The 24,110-nt window shown below is 38.0% G+C and overlaps 1 protein-coding gene across 8 annotated transcripts in view; it reads left to right on the plus strand.

Annotated features, from left to right (window-relative positions):
• CASK (calcium/calmodulin dependent serine protein kinase) overlaps positions 1-24,110 on the plus strand; it is a 454,527-nt gene that overhangs the window by 312,595 nt on the left and 117,822 nt on the right. For all 8 annotated transcript variants that reach the window (XM_049873006.1, XM_049873008.1, XM_049873009.1 and 5 more), the window contains exons 6-8: positions 5,751-5,853; positions 11,605-11,780; positions 18,152-18,274. In XM_049873006.1, coding sequence (XP_049728963.1) covers positions 5,751-5,853; positions 11,605-11,780; positions 18,152-18,274 — 402 coding nt within the window. The remainder of the gene's footprint in view (positions 1-5,750; positions 5,854-11,604; positions 11,781-18,151; positions 18,275-24,110) is intronic.

The raw sequence follows: 24,110 nt of genomic DNA on the forward strand, positions 1-24,110 counted from the left end.
TCCTTTAGTTCTGTCCACCGAAAAGCCTGAGAAGCAATGATAAGCCTGTAGTAATAATATGCCTAGTATCCAGACTGTTCATTTAAATACTTTTTCCCACAAAAAAGAATCAGGGCTGCTTGCAGAAATGGCAAATTCCAGATGTGGGACAGGAAATGAACAAGATGAGCCTGGAATATCTTGTGCTAGAAATTAAAGACTTCTAGAGTCTTCAAAGGAAACCCTGGTGGTATAGTGGTTAAGTGCTACGGCTGCTAACCAAAGGGTTGGCAGTTTGTATCCTCCAGGCGCTCCTTGGAAACTCAGTGGGGCAGTTCTACTCTATCCTATAGGGTTGCTATAGGGTCGCTATGAGTTGGAATCGACTCGATGGCACTGGGTTTGGTGTTTTGGGTTAGAGTCTTACAAAAGGACATAAGAGCTGACTTAAAAGGGCTTCCACTGGCCAAACTTGGGACACTTTGAGCATCAAATAAATAAATAAAGGCTGTAATTGATTAAAACACATCAAATATATATAAATCTATAAAATTATAATAATAACATAAAAAGGCCTTCATTACTGGTCACCTTTCTAGGTTGCCTAGAAACCAATTTGTTTTTCTGGAAATAGTTCATAGCAGCTTTGTTCATGATATCCGAAAACTGGAAATAGCCCAAATGTCTGTCAACCAGAGAATGGACAAACTGTGGTATATGCATACAATGGAATGCTTCTCAGCAATAAAAAAGAATGAACTACGGATTGCAGCAACATGGGTGACTCTCAAAAACATGCTGAGTGGAAGAAGCCTTACATAAGAGAGTGTAACTGTTTGGGTTCATACAGACAAACCTGTGGTGTAGAAAATGCCGGAATAGTGATTAGTACTAGCGTGGGGGATGTTGAATGGGAAGGGGATGAGTGAGCTTTCTGGGATGACAATAATATCTTGATAGGAGTTTGGGTTACATAGATGTATGTATTTGTCAAAACTGTCCAATGGTACTCTTAAAATTTATGTATTTCACAGTATGTAGATTTTACTTTTAGAAAGAATTGTAAACAAATATTAAACTCTATTTAATGATTTGTGTGCCGAAGTGTAGGGGTGAAAAGTACTGATGGCTATAACTTATTTTGAAGTACATCCAAAAAAATAAGATGAATTGATAGTTGGATAGAGGAATGAATAGATAGGTATGTCATGAAGCAAATGTTGCAGGATGTTAATGGTAGAGTCTAGATAGTGGATAAAACCCAGTAGATAGTGGATATATGGCTATTTGCTATACAATTCTTTCAATTTTCTGTATGTTCAAAATTTCTTATAATAAAATGTTGAGGAAAATCTCCATTTTGCAACCCTTAATTATGGATCTAGGCATCAATGGCTGCTAAAATCATTGAGTGAAAAGTTGATCGGTAGAGCCTTAAAATGATGGACCAGGCAGACAAAACCCGAACCCATTGATCAATCCTGTCATTAAAAGCAGGACAACCAGACATTATGTTCATCTTGGTGTGATAAGGTAGATATACCACCTATAAAGTATTATTGCCAAAAACCAAAATTGAATCTGAATCTAATCAAGCTTCTAGATCTAACTACCAATTTACAGAAAAAAAAATATGTATTTTTTTTTATAGGAGATTAAGGAATATATTAAACGACACCCTGAGGACAACATTAGCATTAACTAAGTCCAGTCTGTGGGGGATTCCACAGGGCAAATTACCTAGTATCTTAAACCAATGACATGAACATTAAGAAAAAGGTACAGGAGGGTGATCTGTTAAAGAGTAAGAGAGACTTGAGACATAACCCTCAAATGCAGTGTATGGGCCTTGGATTCCATTTTAAACTAACCAACTACAAAAAGACATTTTGAGACAGTCAAGGAAAATTGAATATGGACTGGGTATTAGATGATATTAAAGAATTAATGTTAATTTTATTAGGTATAAAAATGATATTATGGTTATTTTTCAAGTCCTTCTCTGTTAGAAAGCCCAAACTATTCACAGGCGAAATGATACGATGATTTGTTTTAAAATGCTTCAGCAAAAAAAAAAACAAATTGTTGGGGATAGATGAGCAGGAATGGAAGAATGTCAGCAGTCATAAATCTGAGTGATAAGTACATGGGATTTATTCATCTATCTTCTCCACTGGTAAAGGTTAAAAGAGAAATTTCCTCAGCTTCACGTTCTCTTCTAGCTGCATCCCATTTCCCCATTCTGAATACAGTAAAACTTTGAAAGATATCTATACTTACTATTGCCACATCATCTCTTCCTGTTCTCTCTTGGACTTGGCCCAATAAGGATTTTTATTGCTATCATACCATCAAAACTGCTCTTATCAAAGTCACCAGTGACTTCCAAGTTGCCAAAACTGATAGTCAGTTCTTACTTATCTTAAATGACCTCTCAGAAGCACTGAACACTAATAATCATTCTTTCTTGAAAAAGTTTCTTCACTTGGCTTTAGGACACCAAACTCCCTTGATTTTCCCTCCTGCTTCACTGTGTAGGCGTTGTTTCCTTTGCTAAATTATTCTCATCTTCCTGACCTCAAATATTGACATGCCCCAGGGTTCAATTCTTTTTCTTTGTTAGTACTCATTCCCTAAGCGATTTCATTCATTACGTTGTCTGTAAATACTATCTGAATGTTTTTGATTCCCAAATTTATGTCTCCAATCCAGCCCCCCTCCCTCCATATCTGATAAAATCTCATGCTCAATATATATGAAACCAAATCCTTGATCCCCGTACAGTCTCCTCCCTGAATGTTCCCCGTTTCAGTAAGTGGCATCTTCATTTTCATTCACTTGCTCAGAACAAAAACCTACTTCTTTTTCTCACACCCCATATCCAATCCATCAGCAATTTCTGTCTGCTTTACCTTCTGTCACTCTAATTTAGTCCAAGTCACTCTCTTCTCTTGCCTGAACAATTGCAATAGCCTCCTTACTTCCACTCTTGTATCCCTACAATCCAGTGTCCACACAGCAGCCAAAGTGATTCATTCAAAACCTAAACCTGATTATACTGCTCCCCTGCTTAAAACCTTCCAGTAGTTTACATCTTGCTCAGAAAAAATCCAGAGTTCTGATAATGGCTTCAAGGCCCTAGATAATAAGGGCTTTGATGATCATCTCTCGAATCACATTCCCCACCTCTCTTCCCCTTCCTTACTATTCCCCAAACATACCAGCCTTCCTCATGCCTCTGGACCTTTGTATTTTCTGTCCTCTTTTTTTTTTTCCACCTGGAAGTTGCTTCCACATGGCCCACTCTTTCACTTCATCTGCTCTCTCTTCAAATTACTACCCCATCAAAGAGGCCTTCCCAGACCTCCCTAGCTAAAATAGGTGTTCCCTGGTTCCCAAAGTTGTAACATTAGCCTCCTTCCAAACCAAAACCAAACCCATTGCTGTTGAGTCAATTCTGACTCATAGCGTCCCTGTGGGACAGAGTAGAACTGCCCCCATAGAGTTTCCAAGGAGCGCCTGGCGGATTTGAACTGCCGACCTTTTGGTTAGCAGCCGTAGCACTTAACCACTATGCTACCAGGGTTTCCATTCCCAGCTTAATTTTACCTCACAGCACTTAATAGTGCCTGCTTTTACATGATATTGATTGGTATTTATTTATATATTTATTTTCAAATTTTATGACTTATCTAACTTACAGATTTATTGAGAATGACTGAATCCACACTCTGATAGAAGTACATAGATTTCAGTATAATATTAACTTATGCATAAATATATTCAACAGACTGTAAAGCATATACTTTGAAGTTCTGATTCAAGCTTCCACTTCCCCTTCCTAAGAAGGTGATGAAAACACTTCTGCAGGCAAGCCGAGAGACCCTGTTAGGGTCTGGTTTGTTTTTCTTCTTCTGCATCATGTGTCTCACTCTAGGCTTGTTCATATGCTATGTCCGTGCTAGAATTGTGCTGGTGTATTGCTTTCTCATTTGGGTCTGTTGTCATCGATCTCTACTTGAACCAACTTAAAAGTTCTCACTGAATGCAGTCTTTATCAGTTGATTTCTGTGGAGGTTTGCTTGCCCTCGACAGACTTTCTGGCTGCTTTGCATCATGCTGTAGTTTGCTTCCTGTTTGTTCATACACACTAGGTTTCCCTCTCTTCTCTCTCTCTCACTCACACGCACTCATACATTCGCTTAAATTTGAGGCTAATCTTTCCTTGTTCTAGCATTATTGTAAAGGTCTTTAAACTTCTTTGGACAAAAGGAGTAACTTGACAGCAGTGGGTTTTTTGGTATCAGGTAGGCTAAACCTGAACTAAAACTGTGTCATTTTATGAGTGAGCAAGTATAAACCCAAATCCATTGTCAATAAGCTGATTCTGACTGATAGCAACCCTACAGGACAGAGTAGAACTGCCCCATAGGATTTCCAAGGTTATAATCTTTACGGAAGCAGACTACCACATCTTTCTCCCATTGAGTGACTGGTGGGTACGAACTGCTGACCTTTCAGTTAACAGCCAGCTGAGCACTTAACCACTGTGCCACCAGGGCTCATTTGAGTAAGTATAGGAGAGAATTAAAAAATACTTTTATCTTCCATTCCTGAAAAGGCTTGCCTTTTTTACAAACCCATATTTTAAGAGTGAGTGATACATAATTATAGTCATATTGAGGAGGATAGTATTTGATAGCTTTTGACCGAAGGTCCTCACAATTAAATCCTTTCCAGACACCACCCCCAACAAGGTCCCAGAAAGAGGCAGATGCAGAGGACAGGGTTCTACAAAGAAACCCTCATTGTTGCCATGAAGCTTGTGATATTTAGGGGGCCCTGGTCAAGTAGGCTACTTCTCATGGAGGACATCTTTGGCCTGGACTAGGGCAGGCCCAGAGCCCCTGGGTAGCATAAACAGTTGAGCGCGTGACTACTAACTGAAAGGTTGGCAGTTCTGACATACCCAGAGATGCTTCAGAAGGAAGGTCTGGAGGTCTGCTTCTGGAATGTCACAGCCATTGAAAATCCTATTTTACTTTGCAATAAATGGGGCCGCCATGAGTTGGAATTGACTCAGTGACAACTGGTTAGGGTTGTTTGTTTTGTGGTTTAGAGCCAGGCCAAGTGGTTTCCTTTCCCACTTTGTCACCTACCACTCCCACAGGGAGAAAAGGCATGCCCAAGTAGAGTATTGAATTCTCTGGGAACAAGGTTAAAATTAAAATCAGTAAGTCTGTCTGATCCATCTGCTCTAATATCCCTCTCTTGTAGGGTGGAATGAATAAATAAAAGAAAGAGGAGGGAGTTGGGATAGTTGAGAAAGAAAGGGCCATCAGCGTCCCCTAAGGGCCAAGTTAGAGTGGATAAAGTCAGAGCTTTGAAGAAGCATTTTGGCAGGAAATATAAAAAAAAATTTTCTTTAAATCTAGAGTGTCAGTCAAAGAAAGAGAACATTGCATGAAAAGACAGAGAATGCATCTATCTTTCTCTAATTTCCGTGCTTTCTGAGTAATTCTTAACGCCATATCCTAAGCTAGGAAGCCAGTAATTCCTGAAAAATACTGGCTAGAACAGGTAAGTCTTTGGAAAACTTAGTCAGAATTGAGAGTAGGGCAAATAACTCAAGCATCCAAGATTATGCCAAAAGTTGTTTCTAATGTGTTAGTATATTGTCATTTTACTCAGTTTTGTGTAAACTGAATTATTCATCTTCAATTAATCCTTATCTCTGGGTTTTTTGTTTGTTCGTTTGTTTTCCTTTTCAGCCACACTGTGTTCTCCTCGCCTCAAAGGAAAACTCGGCACCTGTTAAACTTGGGGGCTTTGGGGTGGCTATTCAATTAGGAGAGTCTGGACTTGTAGCTGGAGGTAAGACTACTTTTTTTTTAATTTCCTTCAAAACCTGGTCATTTTTAGGCTGGGGTAAAATGTTCAAACTAAATATTAGCCCAACCTCAGTGTTTCATATTGTATTCCACTCCACCAACCCCCCCCCAAAAAGAGCTATCGTATAGATTTAGTTTTAAATTTTATAACTTGTAGTCACAACTAGTCCTTTAAGAACAGAGACTCTGTCTTTTTTATTCTCTGAATTCCAGAAAGTTACCAAAGAAGAAGCTCTATATACAGATATTAAAACAGTGTTCAAAGAAAATGATTATTTGAGGCATACTGACTTTTACAGCTAAGCCAGCCAAACAAAGAAGTCAAATCTAAAATGTGTGGATTAGCTACTTTCAGGTTTACATCTGGGCTAATTTTAAATTTCATACCGTTTTTGCATTTGTCAAAGAACTCTTCTCAAACCGTTAATCTGTGTGCGTTGGGGAAGAGCAAGCAGATGTGCGTGCGGGCTGATTTTATTATTAGTTAATCAACACATAATTAGAAAATTCCCATGCCACAAAAAAAAAGGAAGAAGAAGAAATAGAAACTTTCTTCGCCAGTGTACAGCAGTGGATGCTAATTATAGATTCAAGTATTTGGGTTTTATTTATTTCTTTATTTTAATAGACTCTAGCTCATAATGCTGCCCTGTATTTAGTCCTTAGTTTTGCAGAATTACTTTGTTCTCCAGTCTACAGACTATCAGTCTTTTAGTCATTGCCCTCTCTTTTCATCTCTCCAAGTACTGCCAGTCTTTACAAAGAGGAAAATTATGCAAAATAACAACAGAACCTTTTAACGCGTGTCATCTTTCAAAAATACTTACATTAAATGCAAATACCTGACAAATGATAAATATCAAAGTAACAATTTGTTACCAAGATATTTCATATAACTTAATTCGTAGAACTAAATCATCAAAGCAGCATTAACATAGACCATCTTCTGTAAAAGGAACCATGGGACATAGTTCTATTCTTTAAATCGTTATCTCACCACAGTGCTCTCTAAAATTAATTATATTTAAATTCTCTTCTAGTTTTGCATTCTCTTCCATTCAGTTATTTCAAATATATAAGAAACTGCGATTTGAGTACAGTTTCAAAGAATGCTATTTTTTTTTTCCCTAATTCAAAATTTGCGGTAAGGATTGGAGAACCAAAGTGTCAGATAGGAAAGCATAGTTTAATCATAGAATCACTGAATCTCAGGATTCAAAGGGGCCTTAATGGCTCCAATCTTATAGCTAATGATTTAATCCTCCCATAAAATCCCCATAAAAAGGTTGAGTTTTAGTTTAATTCCTCAAATGGCAAAGAATTCACTAAATCCCAGGACAGTTCGTTGCATTTTTAGGAAACTCAGTAAGTATTGAAAAGTTTGTCTTTGCATCGAACAGAAAGCTGTCTTCCGGTAACCTCCACCTAGTGGTCCTACTTCGGACTTTTCGAGCCACTGAGAACAATTTTAATCCTTCCGCATGCTAGCCATTTAGATGTTTGAAGATAGCTATGATGCCCTCCTAAAACCAAAAAAAAAAAAAAAGACCACCAGACCCATTGCCATCAAGTAGATTCCTACTCATAGTGACCCTATAGGACCGAGTAGAACTGCCCCATAGAGTTTCCAAGGAGGGGCTGGTGGATTCAAACTGCCGACCTTTTGGTTAGCAGCCAAGCTCTTAACCACTGTGCCACCCAGGCTCCAAATACGTAATAGCATGGGGCTATCTCTTTTTTGTTCTAGGCCTTAACATTTCTATCAGGCTCACCAAATTATATTAGCTTTTTAGATCACCACATAATGCAGCTGGCTCATACTAATCTTGTAATCAATGAAAATTCCTAGGTTTGTTTTCTTTTTTAAACAAATGTTTCTCTTTAACTCTCAAATCCAGTGTCACTCCTGTGTTAAGACTACACAATTATAACAAATAATTTCTGATGATTATATCCTCAAGGTTGATGGATAAAATGAAAATGCAAATCCCTTTTATAAGTAATCTACTGGCTATATGTAATGACTTGTTTCTGTTGGTCTGCATCTGTATCCGTTAGTATTCAAAATGGCATGGGCTTCATATTTTATTGTGCATCTTGATTAAAGGGGAAAAAGTAAATTTATTAGATTTACCTGGACATTTTCTCCATGCTAATCTATTTTCCTAAAGTCTATGAACCTTTCCCCCAAATCTGTATTTTTAAAGCTAATTTTGACTCTGCAGTGTGTCAGTTTTTCAAAATTATTTTTCTCAGTGCTTCTAGAATTGAAAATACTTTCTGATAGTCAAATTGTCGTCATTTTTTTAAACATATCTTTCCTTATAGTCTTGAAATAACTCCTTTGAGTATTATAATGTCTTTAAAAATACAACATAAAGTAGTAAAGGAGAAATGATTTATCTTATAGAAAACTTTCCTGTTTAAAGTACTTTTCAAATTTTGCCCACGGTGTTACTAATATTTACCAGCTTTAAAACAGAAAGCCATTTTCCTGTCATTTGGACTCTTTGATCACCCACTCCTCCAAGTAAAAAGGAATTCTCCTTTCTATGTGCCATATAGTAGCATAGATTATTTACTTACTTAGATTATTTATACAGAATATTTAAATATATTTTCACTTCTCGTATCTGATATTCTGCTACTTGGAAAACTCACTTATCCAGAATACAACTACCCAGAAAAAGAGTTTCCAAGGAGCGCCTGGCGAGAATACAACTAGAAACCTTAAAACCCATCTGTGGTACTCTCAGGTGGGTACCTGAAGACACTGTCTGAGTTTGACCTGCTCCAATACAATTTTAAAGGTCCATGTTCCTTCATGCCTTGTACTTGCACTCTGGTTGGAAGGCCTTTCAGCACTTTGTCTTTCCGGTTAACTCCTATTCTTCTTGAAGGCTAAGCTAATAATCATCTCCGCTTAAAAGCAGGCCACTCTTCACCATACTGAGGGAGGTAGCCCTATTTCTTCTCTTCCATATTGCCGTAATTATCGGGGTTACATACCTCCATGTAGCATTTGCTTCAGGGAATTATAATCATATCAAAGACTGTGAGCTTTGTGAGGGCAAGGGAGACCATGGCTATCCCTCTGTACATCCACAGCACTTGCCACAGTGTCTAGGATCTAGGAAGCTCTTAGGAATTGCTAGTAAATGAAAGAATCTGATTGCTAATCAGTTTCCAGTTAATAGCAGATTATAAGCAAGAAATTAGGAGAAGCTGGAGCTGGGGCAAGCATAGTAAGAGAAAAGAAGTGAAAACCTGACAGAAAAAATGTAAGCAAACTCCAAAACTGGCAAAACACAGTAGCCTTTTAATACCAAAGAAATCAACCTTTGTATACCTCTGAAGTTCCTGAGGGTGTTTTCTGTTCTATAGCATAGTTCTTTAATTGATATTCAAAATGATAACTCTGAGTCATCAAGAAAAGGTTAAATTTTGTATAGCATCCTGTGTAAAAGAAGTCAGAAAATTATATATAAAGATAGTTATCCAAAATTATTAAAGTAAAAAGGTTTGGATATGTAAAGATTCAAGTCCTAAAGTACTGAAAATGTAACTATTCAGAACAACTCCCTCCCTGAAGTTCTAGGTAATAAGGTTTTATTACAATATCAAAATCTAACATTTAAACATGTAAATGTATATCTGAAGTATCTCATAAACAGTGACATTTAATATTGTTCGGTAATTGGTTTCCTGTTCTTAAAATTTTGTGGTTAAAGTCATAAAAGTCAAGTGGTCACAAAGACGGAAAAGCAGTAACAGTTTGGGGAGGTGGGTTTATGTTAATTAACTCCAGTTCTTTTTACATTCTGCTGATCCGCAGGAAGTAAAAAGATCGTTCCCGAATGTTCTTTCTACCATACAGTTCAAATTCTTAAACAGCAAAACATATATCTTCCCCAAAAATAAACACGAATTCTCTAGTAAAAAGTAGTCAGTCTTCAATCCAGATAAATGGGGAAAACCTCTTTTGAATGGCTGGGACTGACCATGGTGGCTCTGGCCTTTCCCAGAGTGAGCCTCCCATTTCAAGTTGCCTGGCCCTTCTTGTGTGGAAAGTGGTGGGAGTCAAGTTGGGTTTCAAGGCATCACCTGAACTAGCAGGTAGCCCTAACCCTGGTTGGTACTCGGAGCTCTTGGCTTGCTTTTCCATACTCCTGCCAGCTCCTATCTATCAGAACAAGGTAATTCTCTAGTGGGCCCCCCTGTTCAGGCTGTTAATGAAGTAGGAGGCTTAGCTCTCATTATTTCAGCTCCTTTATGTTACTTGAGGAAGCAAAATGATGGGGCAATACAGAAATAAAAGTATTTCTCTGGCCAAGTCCTTCTAACCAGTACAGAGTTTTGAGGGATACATTGTCCATTTTAAATGCAAACGTTTTCATTCTCTGAACCCTGAACTTTAACCTGGCCTGAGCATCTCTTCTATTGTAGAAGGAAATGGGGGTACAGTGGGTGTGGGGGGGTTAGAGAACTATAATGATCTTCAGCAAAGAAATATCCCCAATACACAGGCTAAGAGATGCTTTATTGTTCTCTATCCCAACTGAGTTTGATAATCACTAACAGGACTTTATGGTATATTCTCTCTAGCTGGACTAAACCATCTCTAAGGTTTCTTTTGGGTTTTTTTTTTTTTAAGGTCTCTTTTAGCTCTGAATCACAGTTCTGAGTTCTAGAGAAAGTATCATATAATCTTCAAAGTAAAAATTATCTTGGACTCAGTGTGATATGACTGATAGGGTGGCCTGCTGGGCCTGCATATAGCTAGAAGAGCTGCCAAGCTTGGTGGGCAGTGTTCCCTCTCACAATAATTTCCCTATGGGGTACAAGCCTTTCATTCCACAGCAGAAGACAAGAATCCCTTTGGGATACTGCATTTAAAAATAGTTACTAATGTGCAAATCACTGGTAATCAGATTCCTTCCTGAAACCTAGTTTTGATAGAGGAAAACGAAATCTCTTTGGAGAAGACAGAGTAATGAGGGTCGAATTAGGAGGAGCTTCATATTTTTTTTTTCATAATTTTGTTTTAGTTTATGTCATATATTTGCTTTCATTCTCTGCAAATGTTAACATTAGGGGGCTAAAAAAATCCTATTGTAACAAAATATTATTAACTATTGTTAATTGCTACAATCAACTCAAAATCAACTTAACAGGATTTCAGATTCAAATTTGTATTTCAAATGAAAGTTGTCAGCATTTGCTTTAATTTGGGAATTTCCAGTAGAAAGTCAAAAGTAGTCTTTTTTTCCCACAAATTCTCACTTCTGCCCCCTCCTCTCCATGCCTGTGCCTCTGCCTTTGCCTAGGGCAGGCCTTGCCCAACTCTTTCCTGGGTAGTCATAGACTCTACATGCTGACTGTTCCACCTGTCTCTGCTCCATGTTTTTAGTGATCTTCAAACATGTGAAAATTAGAAATTTTGAACTACTTCGTGAAGCAAGAAATATATAAATACCTATTGTGTACTCTGCTGAATTCAATAGAGTATTAGAAAACAAAGTACCTATCCTGGGTTCAATATTTTCAAGAGGATTAAATAAGTAATTTTTTTTTTCCCTTCTTTGAACTTGGTTTTGCGGGGGAGCTGAGAGGTGGTGAGGAGATATTGTTAAACTTTTCATTCAGTTTTTTATTGTTTTATTATGTTTAGTTTTCAAGTGATAAACCCGTTTTATGTAGATATTTTATCTTAATGTTGTTCTTTTAAATGTAGGACGCGTTGGAACACCTCATTTTATGGCCCCAGAAGTGGTCAAAAGAGAGCCTTATGGAAAACCTGTAGATGTCTGGGGTTGTGGCGTGATCCTTTTTATTCTGCTAAGTGGTTGTTTGCCTTTTTATGGAACCAAGGAAAGATTGTTTGAAGGCATTATTAAAGGAAAATATAAGGTAATGTATTATGAGTGTTTTATTTTGCCATTCAGATTAAATTATTCTGAAAAATATTTTTTATTACTCTGAAAAGTGTTTTTTAAAATCACTTTCTTTGAATTGCTTACTGATTGACTGTCATATGGATATCCAGTCAGAGAAATGATCTTTTCATACGTCCTTGATGTAGTAGCCTTGTAAGACAGCATAGACCTCAAGTACTAAATTTCTGAGTTGCTATTTTTTTTTACTAGCTAAACGATCATGCAGATGGTCAAGAAAGAAGGCTGTCTTCATAACAACCATTGCCTTGTTTCTCACTTTCCTTCCTTCTGTGCTGCATCTAAAGCCTATACCAGTTCTTTGGATTCCAACTTTGTCTTTGGACCTGAAAACATGTACCCTAGTCCTCTTTAGCACAGTAGATAAGCCAGAGAGTAGATGTGTGTGTCATCTTTCCCTAAATGTAAGTCCACAGCTTAGGAGTCCTGGGCCCTCAGATTGTAAGACATTTACAAAGCCAACTCTAGTTCAGTGAACCAATTTGGGCCAAGATAGAATTTGAACTTTATTTTACCCTGGGTAAGCTGTTTGTGACAAATCTGAACCCAGATTTGAAAGTATCCATTAGCTGTCTGGTGACCAAACCCATTCATTCAGGTTAAGCTACAAAATGAACTTCTATGGCCTTCTTTGTGTGATTTGAGAAAAGACCTTCAGTTTTTAAAGCTTTTTGCTTAATTTGTAAAGTTAAAATGGAAATTTTATCTGGTTAATTTTAATCATTGTTTATCTTAATTTTAAATTTAGTCTCTAATAGCCTTTACTTGTTTTGCTTTTTCACACATGGTGTTGTATTTTATGTAGTCAGCCAGCACAGCCTACTAATTTGCCATTTACATTCCAGAATAAACTGAAATGCCAATATCATCACAGCATGTCATAATATAATTTAGAGCCGTTCTTCATTATTCATGGGTAGAAAGTTTCTGTTTGGGGTGATGAAAAATTTTAGAAATAGATAGTGGTGATGGTTACACAACATTGTGAATGTAATTAATGCCATGCAATTATACACTTAAAAAGAGTTAAAATGACAACTTTTAAGTTATAATTACTGGCATTATGAATGGCTATAAAGCGACTTAAAGACTTCTTAGAAATAAATAAGGTTATGATTGATTCCACTACCCGAGCTTCTTGTTACAGTTTTTGCCCTTATGTATGGCTAACAGGGAATATGTTGCTACATGGGGAAGCATGTGGTACTCTGTATCTGGATATCAGTTCAGGGCAGTTCATGCTGGGAAAATTCTTTTTCCTCCCCCTATTACTAAAACCTCTACTTTCTATTCAGCAGAATCACTGTTTCAGTTTTGGCCATGATTGACTGGCAACATAAAATGAAACACAGGTTTATGTACACTAGATTCCAGAACTGTGAGGCCCCTAAAGTTTCCTTTTCAGTTCCTCAGTAATGTTAGAGTTTTGTATTGGACTTGAAAAAAAAAAATTAAGAAAACGGGGGCCAGGCAGGGGAACGTAAAGTATTTTCAGCATTGCAGGCTTATTTTTTCAAGCCACAGCTGAAGCTAGTGGAAATGAGGATGGTTTATACTTTTTTTTTTTCTTCCTTTGGTGCAATGATGCTTTGTCAGTGGCACCATCGGTTTATAAATGCAATTTTTTTTTTTGTTTGGATTAAGATTATGCCAAAACTCTTAACAGAGAAAGATGTTTTAAGTTTAGGTGTTTCTGCGTCTCTTAGAGTCATTTGGCCATTGGAGTAATCAAGTGTCTCAGGAAACTGCTTGTTAAGTAATCACCCTACAATTCCTGGGAAGTGTGAATGGCTATCAGGAACGCATAGCCATGGCTTTCTGGTTGAATTTTTCCAAGGGAAATCACAGAGAACTAACATATGAAAATGTACAATTAATTAATGCATCAGCATAATAATAATAGCAATCATGATAGCTAACTCATACACAGTACTTACTATGTGCCAGGAACTGTTCTAAACACTTTACATGTATTAATTCATTTGGTCCTCACGGCAACTTACAACATAGGTGCCATATGATAAAATCTTCCACTTGCCTTTTTGAGTTATAAGCATTTGCTAATAATAGAATTATTCCTTTGTGTTTGTTCAGTTGCTAACCTCCTGGTTTCCAAGGCAATGTGCTTTATTCCAAGAGCCTCTGGTATTTGATTTTGTCTATTTTTAAAGCACTGAATAATTATTTTTGTTTCTTGGTAAGAAACGTGGACTATCCACACATGTTTAAAATTAAATTATTTTAATTTTTTTTCTAGTCTAACTATTACAGTAAGTCAGATGGATGGTGGCAGCTATATTACAATTTCTGTACCTGGGGGCTTGAAGCTTTGAGGTTAATTCCTTATTTACTTTTTTACTTGTCTAATCTATTGTCTTGCTTATATTCGTGGCTTTCCTTATGAAAAACCATTTAGTCTGAAGTATAGATCCAGCTCTGTCCTCAGTGATAAATCTGATGGACCTTTTATTTATTTATTTATTTTGTAGACTGTGATATGATTCTGTCAGCTTTTTTTTTTATATGGAAATTTTCAAATAAAAAAGTAGAGATAATAGTATATTGAACCCCCAGCTTCAATGCTTGTCAACATATAGCCAATCTTGTTTTACCTATATTCCACATAATACTAGATTATTTTAAAGCCGATCTCAAAAATATCATTTCATCACTGTGGTGGTTCTTTAACAAAAGAACTGTTAACAAAATTCTTGATCTCAATGGATATTTTCAATAAAATTTTGATGATACCTTTGCAATGTAGTACATTTAAATTGTCATAACTTATAAACTACTACAGGTCTTAAGTGATTTTAATTTAATTTTTTATTCTCATTTGCTAGCTTACCTGATCCTTTTAAGGTAGATTTCAGAGAACACTATTTAACTGGAATACGTACTAACATTTAATTTTAACTAACTTTTTTTATGAAGGACAAAATATGTATGTTTCTCAAAGTATATAAAAGATGCAGTGTAATCTTAGATCAGAGTTACAGAGTGGAATTCTAGGCTGCCATGGCTTTGGTATTCAAATACGTGAGACTAGTTGGTGACCCTTTTGTTCCCCCTTATATACTCAACCTCCAGCTTAACTTCGGCTACTCTTCTCAGCCAAAGGAAGAGAAAACCCTGTATGGACTCCCTCATAAAAAGAGTAGAGGGATAAACTTTCTAAACCTCTACTCACTTCAGAAATCTAACTGCCACTTTCAGATGATTTCTCAACTCAAAATCGTTCTGACTATAAAGGGCACATCAACTCCAGGATGGGCAAGCAAGAACAAGTCTAGCCAAGCCCATCTAATCACTTATTTCAAACTGGTCAGTGTATCACAATTCAGTCAGATGACAATCTTTAAGCAGTCTCATGGCATTCATTTTAATGGGATTTGACAAGAAGAAGTGTCTATTGCTTGGAATTCTGCATGTTAGAATAAGAAAGTGGAAAACCCTCCAATTTTAAGACCTATCCCTAACATAGAAACATTTTTCCCTCCCTATCAAAAAAAAAAAATTTTTTTTTTATCTGGTGAATACAAAGCCTCCCATTAGCCAGAGCTTAGTGTCTAATGAAAGACTGTGGCCAGATTGTGATGACTCATGTGTGCCATGATGCAGGTTATGATTTAATTTGATTTTAAATTATTGTGGAGTTTATTCTCTGTCTTTCTCCCTTAGAAGGTAACATAGGTCTCTGACAGGCCACGGCATTGCTTAAGGCTCCTAGCACCAAGCAATTCACATAAGCTTACCTGGTCAATCCACTTCCTGATGTTGGACAGAGAATGAAACCCTACTCCATCCTATCCCCGCTTGCCTTTCCAACTCCAAACCCTAAGCTTGGTTTTTCTGGTTCTTGGTCTCAGACATACCGCTTCTCCCCTTCTCCAGTTATTTCCTGTCAGATCCGTAGCCTTTCTCACAAGTCCTGTGTCATTTGAACAGTTTATAATTTTTTTGTTTGGTGTTAGTCAATATACATGTGAATTTGGAGCCCTGGTGGTTTAGTAAGCACTCACCTACTAACTGAAAGGTTGGCAGTTTGAACCCACCAGCCCCTCCACAGAAGAAAGATGTGGCAGTCTGCTTCATAAAAATTACAGCTTTGGAATCCCTATGAGGCAGTTCTATTCTATAGGGTCACCACGAATTAGAATTGATTTGACGGCAATAGGTTTGGCTATGGAGTTTATGGTAATAATATATATTTTCTAAATGCTGAACTTGATATACGGTGACCAAAATATCCTATTAATAACTTTGCATAGATTCACAATTACTGCTAATTCCATTTTTAAAACAAAAAAGATTTCTTTAAAAATTTTAATTTTTACCAAAATAATAATGTTGGAGAGGTTGTGGAGAGACTGGAACATTTATACACTGCTGATGGGAATGCAAAATGGTACAACCACTTTGGAAATGAATTTGGCGCTTCCTTAAAAAGCTAGAAATAGAATTACCGTACGATCCAGCAATCCCACTCCTTGGAATATATCCTAGAGAAATAAGCGCCTTTACATGAACAGATATGTGCACACCCATGTTCATTGCAGCACTGTTTACAATAGCAAAAAGATGGAAGCAACCAAGGTGCCCATCAGTGGATGAATGGATAAATAAATTATGGTATATTCATCAAGTGGAATACTATGCATCGATAAAGAATAATGATGAATCCGTGAAACATTTCATAACGTGGAGGAATCTGGAAGGCATCATTGCAGCACTGTTTACAATAGCAAAAAGATGGAAGCAACCAAGGTGCCCATCAATGGATGAATGGATAAATAAATTATGGTATATTCATAAAGTGGAATACTATGCATCGATAAAGAATAATGATGAATCCGTGAAACATTTCATAACGTGGAGGAATCTGGAAGGCATTATGTTGAGCGAAATTAGTCAGTTGCAAAAGGACAAATATTGTATGAGACCACTATTATAAGAACTCAAAAAATAGTTGAGACAGATAAGAAAATATTCTTTGATGGTTATGAGAGTGGGGGGAGGGAGGGAGGGAGAGGGGTTTTCACTAATTAGATAGTGGATAAGAACTATTTTAGATGAAGGGAAAGGCAACACAATACAGGTGAGGTCAGCACAACTGGACTAAACCAAAAGCAAAGCAGTTTCCCGAATAAACTGAATGCTTCGAAGGCCAGCATAGCAGGGGCAGGGGCCTGGGGACCATGGTTTCAGGGGACGTCTAAGTCAATTGGCATAATAAAATCTATTAAGAAAACATTCTGCATCCCACTTTGGAGAGAGGCGTCTGGGGTCTTAAACACTAGTAAGCGGCCATCTAAGATGCATCAATTGATCTCAACCCACCTGAAGCAAAGGAGAATGAAGAATACCAAAGACGTAAGGTAATTATGAGCCCAAGAGACAGAAAGGGCCACATAAACCAGAGACTACTTCAGCCTGAGACCAGAAGAACTAGATGGTGCCTGGCTACAACTGATGACTGCCCTGACAGGGAACACAACAGAGAAGCCCTGATGGAGCAGGAGAGCAGCGGGATGCAGACCCCAAATTCTAGTAAAAAGACCAGAGTTAATGATCTGAATGAGACTAGAAGGACCCTGGAGGTCATGATCCCCAGACCTTCTGTTAGCCCAAGAGAGGAACCATTCATGAAGCCAACTCTTCAGCCAGGGATTGGACTGGACTGTGGGATAGAAAATGATACTGGTGAAGAGTGAGCTTCTTGGATCAAGTAGACACATGGGACTATGTGGCAGCTCTTGTCTGGAGTGGAGATGGCGGGGCAGAGACGGGCAGAAGCTGGCCGAACAGACACTAAAATAGAGAGTGGAGGGAAGGAGTGTGCTGTCTCATTAAGGAGAAAGCAACTAGGAGAATATAGCAAGGTGTATATAAATTTTTGTATGAGAGACTGACTTGATTTGTAAGCTTTCACTTAAAGCACAATAAAAATTTAAAAAATTAAATTTTTAAATTTTATTTAGTCCTTTCTGGATCAGAGTATTCTTTTTCTGGTTTCTTTGCTGATGATATAAAAGTAGAGGCTGCAACTATGAACATTCTATTCTTCAGTTATTAAAATATAATTTACATAACAACAAGAACATATATGTAAGGAATTTTTAATGATGCAGAATCTCATATAATAACAAGGAAAAAAAGAATCACATTTTTCCCCTTTTTCCTTTGAAAGCAAGTCTTTAGAATCATGTTTCTGTTCTTTGCCCTGAGAATTTTAATCACGGTAAAACAATACAGGTGTAGTAAGTGATGGTGAATACTAGCTTCTTGGTGAAGATAACTGTGTAATTTTTCCTTCCTCCTCTTCAGATGAATCCAAGGCAGTGGAGCCATATTTCTGAAAGTGCCAAAGACCTAGTACGTCGTATGCTGATGCTGGATCCCGCTGAAAGAATCACTGTTTATGAAGCACTGAATCACCCATGGCTTAAGGTACATAAGCTCATAGGTGGCCATCTATACTTTGATTGAACACTTGCAATGACAGGAACTACCTTTTCTTTTTTTTCTGAGCATTTTTTATTACAGTTTTGTTAATCTTTCTTATTTGGGGCTTCTGCCCATCATCTATAAACATCAGAGTACAGAATATACTGTTCGAGTGACATTCAGCTATTAGACAGAGAGTACAAAAGTGGAAAAGACGGAATACATCAGGGAGGAAGGACTGCTCATTCTCTATAAACACATGTTCCAAAGATGTACAAATTGACAACTAAAATTGTTATCAGTTATAATAAAAAATGGTCTTTATTTTGGGTGTGAGTGTGCGCTTTACAGCATTACTCTTATTTCAGTAGATACTAAGTATGGATTTACTATTTTAGGAAAAAAGGCAGATTTTAAAAATTCTTTTTATATCCTATCTTCCCAGTGAGTACTAAGGAAAATTGTAACTTGGGACTTTAATGAAACAGTACTGTTTGGTTAAGACATTATACAGTTCAGTAATTCCAGGAAATTCTCGCTTTAGAGGTTAAAAAAAACTAAGGCTCAAAGAGATTCAGGATCTTGCTCCCCAAGTTACAGAAGTTGTCAGTGGTGGAACCAGGATTTTAATCCAGCCTACCAAAACCATTTCATTTGTACACTAAATCTCTTCTCTTTCACTTACTCAAAGACATTGCTCTGGCAATTTTATTCTTATCTGCAGCATCAATTTCCAACCTCCATTGGATCTAACATGCTGTAATTTATATAAATTATTATTCATATATATATATATATAATGACAAATTAAAGAGGAACAGCGTTGCATTCATTGTCAAAAAGAACACTTCAAGATCTATCCTAAATATCCATACCCCTATAAGGAAGACCAGTTAATATGACTATTATTTAAGTTTATGCACCAACCACTAATGCCAAAGATGAAGAAATTGAAGATTTTTTTTACCAACTTCTGCAGTCTGAAGTTGATCAAACATGCAATCAAGATGCATTGATAATTACTGGTGATTGGAATGCAAAAGTTGGAAACAAAGAAGAAGGAACAGTAGTTGGAAAATACGGCCTTGGTGAAAGAAACAACTCCAGAGATCACATGATAGAATTTTTAAGACTAACCACTGCTTCGTTGGAAATACCTTTTTTCAACAACATAAACAGCACCTATACACATGGGCCTTACCAGATGGAATACACAGGAATCAAGTAGGCTACATCTGTAGAAAGAGACAATGGAGAAGCTCAGTATCTTCAGTGAGAAGAAGGCCAGGGGCCAGCTGCAGAACAGACCATCAGTTACTCATATGCAAGTTCAAGTTGAAGCTGAAGAAAACTAAAACAAGTCTATGAGAGCCAAAGTATGATCTTCAATATATCCCACCTGAATTTAGAGACCATCTCAAGAATAGATTTGATGCATTGCACACGAATGACTGAAGAGCAGATGAGTTGTGCAGTGATATCAAGGACATCATACATGAAGAAAGCAAGAGGTCATTAAAAAGACAGGAAAGAAAGAGAGGACTAAAATGGATGTCAGAAGAGACTCTGAAACTTGCACTTGAACGTAGAGTAGTTAAAGCAAAAGGAAGAAATTAAGAGCTGAACAGAAGATTTCAAAGGGAAGCTCAAAAAGACAAAGTAAAATATTGAAATGTGGAAAGACATGCTCAGCATTTCTCAGGCTGAAAGAACTGAAGAAAAAATTCAAGCCTCAAGTTGCAATATTGAAGGATTCTATGGGGAAAATATTAAATGATTCAGAAAAAAAAATGGGGAAAATATTAAATGATTCAGGAAGCATCAAAAAAAGATGGAAAGAATACGTAGACTCACTGTACCAAAAAGAATTGGTTGACATTCAGCCATTTCAGGAGATAGCATATGATCAAGAACCAATGGTATTGAAGGAAGAAGTCCAAGTTGCACTGAAGGTACTAGAGAAAAACAAGGCTCCAGGAATTGACGGAATACCAGTTGAGATATTTCGACAAAGGGATGCAATGCTGGAAGCTCTCACTTGTCTATGCTAAGAAATTTGGGAGACAGCTACCTGGCCAACCAACTGAAAGAGATCCATATTTGTGCCCATTCCAAAGAAAGGTGATGCAACAGAATGTGGAAATTATCAAACAATATCATTAATATCACACGCAAGTGAAATTTTGCTGAAGATTATTAAAAAATGGTTGTAGCAGTACATCAACAGGGAACTGCCAGAGGTTCAAGCCAGATTCAGAAGAGGACATGGAACAAGGGATATCATTGCTGATGTCAGATGGATCTTGGCTAAAGGCAGAGAATACCAGAAAGATGTTCACCTGTGTTTTATTGACTATGCAAAGGCATTTGACTGTGTGGATCATAACAAATTATGGGTAACATTGCAAAGAATGGAAATTCCAGAATACTTAATTGTGCTTATGTGGAACCTGTACATAGACTATGAGGCAGTTGTTGGAACAGAACATGGGAATACTGTGTGGTTTAAAATCACTAAAGGTGTGAGTCAAGGTTGTATCCTTTTACCACACTTACTCAATTTATATGCTGAGCAAATAATCTGAGAAGCTGGACCATATGAAGAAGAATGCAGCATCAAGATTGGAGAAAGACTCATTACCAACCTGCAATATGCAGGTGACACAACCTTGCTTGCTGAAAGTGAAGACGACTTGAAGCACTTAGTGATGAAGATCAAAGACTGTAGCCTTCAGTATGGATTACACCTCAACATAAAGAAAGCAAAAATCCTCACAACTGGACCAGTAAGCAAATGATAAATGGAGAAAATATTGAAGTTATCAAGGATTTCATTTTCCTTGAATCCACAATCAAAGCCCATGGAAGCAGCAGTCAAGAAATCAAATGGCATATTGCATTGGGCAAATCTGCTGCAAAATACCTCTTTAAAGTGTTAAAAAGCAAAGATGTCACTTGGAGGACTAAGGTGTGCCTGACCCAAGCCTCGTATGCATGCGAAAGCTGGACAGTGAATAAGGAAGACCAAAGAACTGATGCCTTTGAATTATGGTGTTGGCAAAGAATATTGGCTATACCATGGACTGCCAGAAGAACGAAGAAATCTGTCTTGGAAGAAGTGCAGCCAGAATGCTCCTTAGAAGCAAGGATGGTGAGTCTTTGTCGTCCATACTTCGGACATTTTATCAGGAACGACCAATCCCTGGAGAAGGACATCCTGCTTGGTAAAGTAGAGGGTCAGCAAAAAAGAGGAAGACCCTCAATGAGACACATTGACACAGTGGCTGCAACAATGGGCCCAAATAACAGTGATTGTGAGGATGGCGCAGGACCGGGCAGTGTTTCGTTCTGTTGTACGTAGTGTTCCTTTGAGTTGGAACCGACTCGATGTCACCTAACAATAACGACAGCCCTCCTCCAGCTTCTGCCCCTTCTCTCTGCTCTCCTTGACAGCAAATCTCCTAGAAATAGTTGTCTGTACTCACTTCCTCTATTTTCTCCCATCCTTTTCTTTTGAACCCACTCTAGTCAGGCTTGAATCTCCCACTTCACTAAAAGAACACTTGTCAAATCTAGCGGTCAAATCTCAGGCCTTATCATTCTTGGTATATCAGCAACGTTTGACATCCATCCTGTCTCCTCTTGGTTTTCAGGACACTTCGATCACCTGCTTTCCCATCTACCTCTCTGCCTGCTCCCCCTCAAATCTTGCTGATTCTTCCTCATCTCCTTCACCTACCTCTTCATATTGAAATGCCATAATTCCCCATGTTTGCTCCTCTTCTTTTCCTCCATCTATACTCAGTCCCTTGGAGACCTCATCTAGTCTCAATAACTTGAAATGTTATCTATACACTGCTGATCCTTAAATTTGTGCCTTCAGGGCAGGCCTCTCCCCTGAGGTATTCTTTTTGTTGTTGTTGTTATCATGTAATAGGTTTATTGTTGACTGTCATTTTAAAACTAATAATAAATAGTTTTAAGACTTCTCAGTTTTCATTCCTAAATGGTAATTATCGGTGGATATAAGGGTTTATTTTTTTTTAATAATTTTTATTGAGCTTTAAGTGAACATTTACAAATCAAGTCAGTCTGTCACATATAAGCTTATATACACCTTACTCCGTACTCCCACTTACTCTCCCCCTAATGACTCAGCCCTTCCAGTCTCTCCTTTCGTGACAATTTTGCCAGTTTCTAACCCTCTCTACCATCCTATCTCCCCTCGAGACAGGAGATGCCAACACAGTCTCAAGTGTCCACCTGATACAAGTAGCTCACTCTTCATCAGCATCTCTCTCCTACCCATTGTCCAGTCCCTTCCAGGTCTGATGAGTTGTCTTCAGGAATGGTTCCTGTCCTGGGCCAACAGGTTTGGGGACTATGACCGCCGGGATTCCTCTAGTCTCAGTCAGACCATTAAATCTGGTCTTTTTATGAGAATTTGGGGTCTGCATCCCACTGATCTCCTGCTCCCTCAGGGGTTCTCTGTTGTGCTCCCTGTCAGGGCAGTCATCGATTGTGGCCGGGCACCATCTAGTTCTTCTGGTCTCAGGATGATGTAAGTCTTTGGTTCATGTGGCCCTTTCTGTCTCTTGGGCTCATAGTTATCGTGTGACTTTGGTGTTCTTCATTCTCCTTTGCTCCAGGTGGGTTGAGACCAATTGATGCATCTTAGATGGCCGCTTGTTAGCATTTAAGACCCTAGACGCCACATTTCAAAGTGGGATGCAGAATGTTTTCATAATAGAATTATTTTGCCAATTGACTTAGAAGTCCCCTTAAGCCATAGTCCCCAAACCCCCGCCCTTGCTCTGCTGACCTTTGAAGCATTCAGTTTATCCCAGAAACTTCTTTGCTTTTGGTCCAGTCCAGTTGAGCTGACCTTCCGCGTATTGAGTATTGTCCTTCCCTTCACCTAAAGTAGTTCTTATCTACTAACTAATCAGTAAAAAACCCTCTCCCTCCCTCCCTCCCTCCCCGCCTCGTAACCACAAAAGTATGTGTTCTTCTCAGTTTATACTCTTTCTCAAGATCTTATAATAGTGGTCTTATACAATATTTGTCCTTTTGCATCTGACTGATTTCACTCAGCATAATGTCTTCCAGGTTCCCTGAGGTATTCTTAATCCACTATACGATTTGGCTCCCTGGTAGGGCTCTGAGTTAATTACTTAATACTCTCCCCTTCTCTCACTCTGTCCCGTCATATTGGCCTCCTTGCTGTTCCTCAGACAGCAGGTACAGTCTTGTCTCAACACCTTTGCATTAGTTGTATCCTCGCCCTAGGACAGTCTTCCACCAGATATCTTCATGGCTTATTCCCTCACCATCTTTAACTCTGCTTAGATACCAACTTCTTAGTAAGACCTTCCTTGAACACTGTATTTGAAATTTGGGGGAAAGAACACCCTCTGTCACCAGTATTCCCTGTCCCATTTCCCTGTCTTGTTTTTGTGCAAAGCAATTGTCACCGTAAGATATACTTACATTTAGTTGTCATTGTGTGCCATCGAGTCAATTTCGACTCATAGCAAACTGCCCCATAGAGTTTCCTAGGCTGTAATCTTTATAGGAGCAGATGGCCAGGTCTTTTCTCCCGCAGAGGCACTCGTGTGTTCGAACTGCCAACCTTTTGGTTAGCAGCCAAGTACTTAACCATTGATCCAACAGGGCTCCTACCTATATTTTACTTAGCTGCTTATTGTCTGTCTACCCCCATAGAATATAAACTGCATAAGCGTAGGAATTTTTGGCTGTTGGTTCACCTCTGTTTAGCACCTAGGGAATGTCTTACACATATTAGATGCTCAATAAATATTTGCTAATGATTTAAAGA

The sequence above is a fragment of the Elephas maximus genome, chromosome X (genome assembly GCF_024166365.1).
Source record: "Elephas maximus indicus isolate mEleMax1 chromosome X, mEleMax1 primary haplotype, whole genome shotgun sequence".
Lineage (NCBI taxonomy): Eukaryota > Metazoa > Chordata > Mammalia > Proboscidea > Elephantidae > Elephas > Elephas maximus.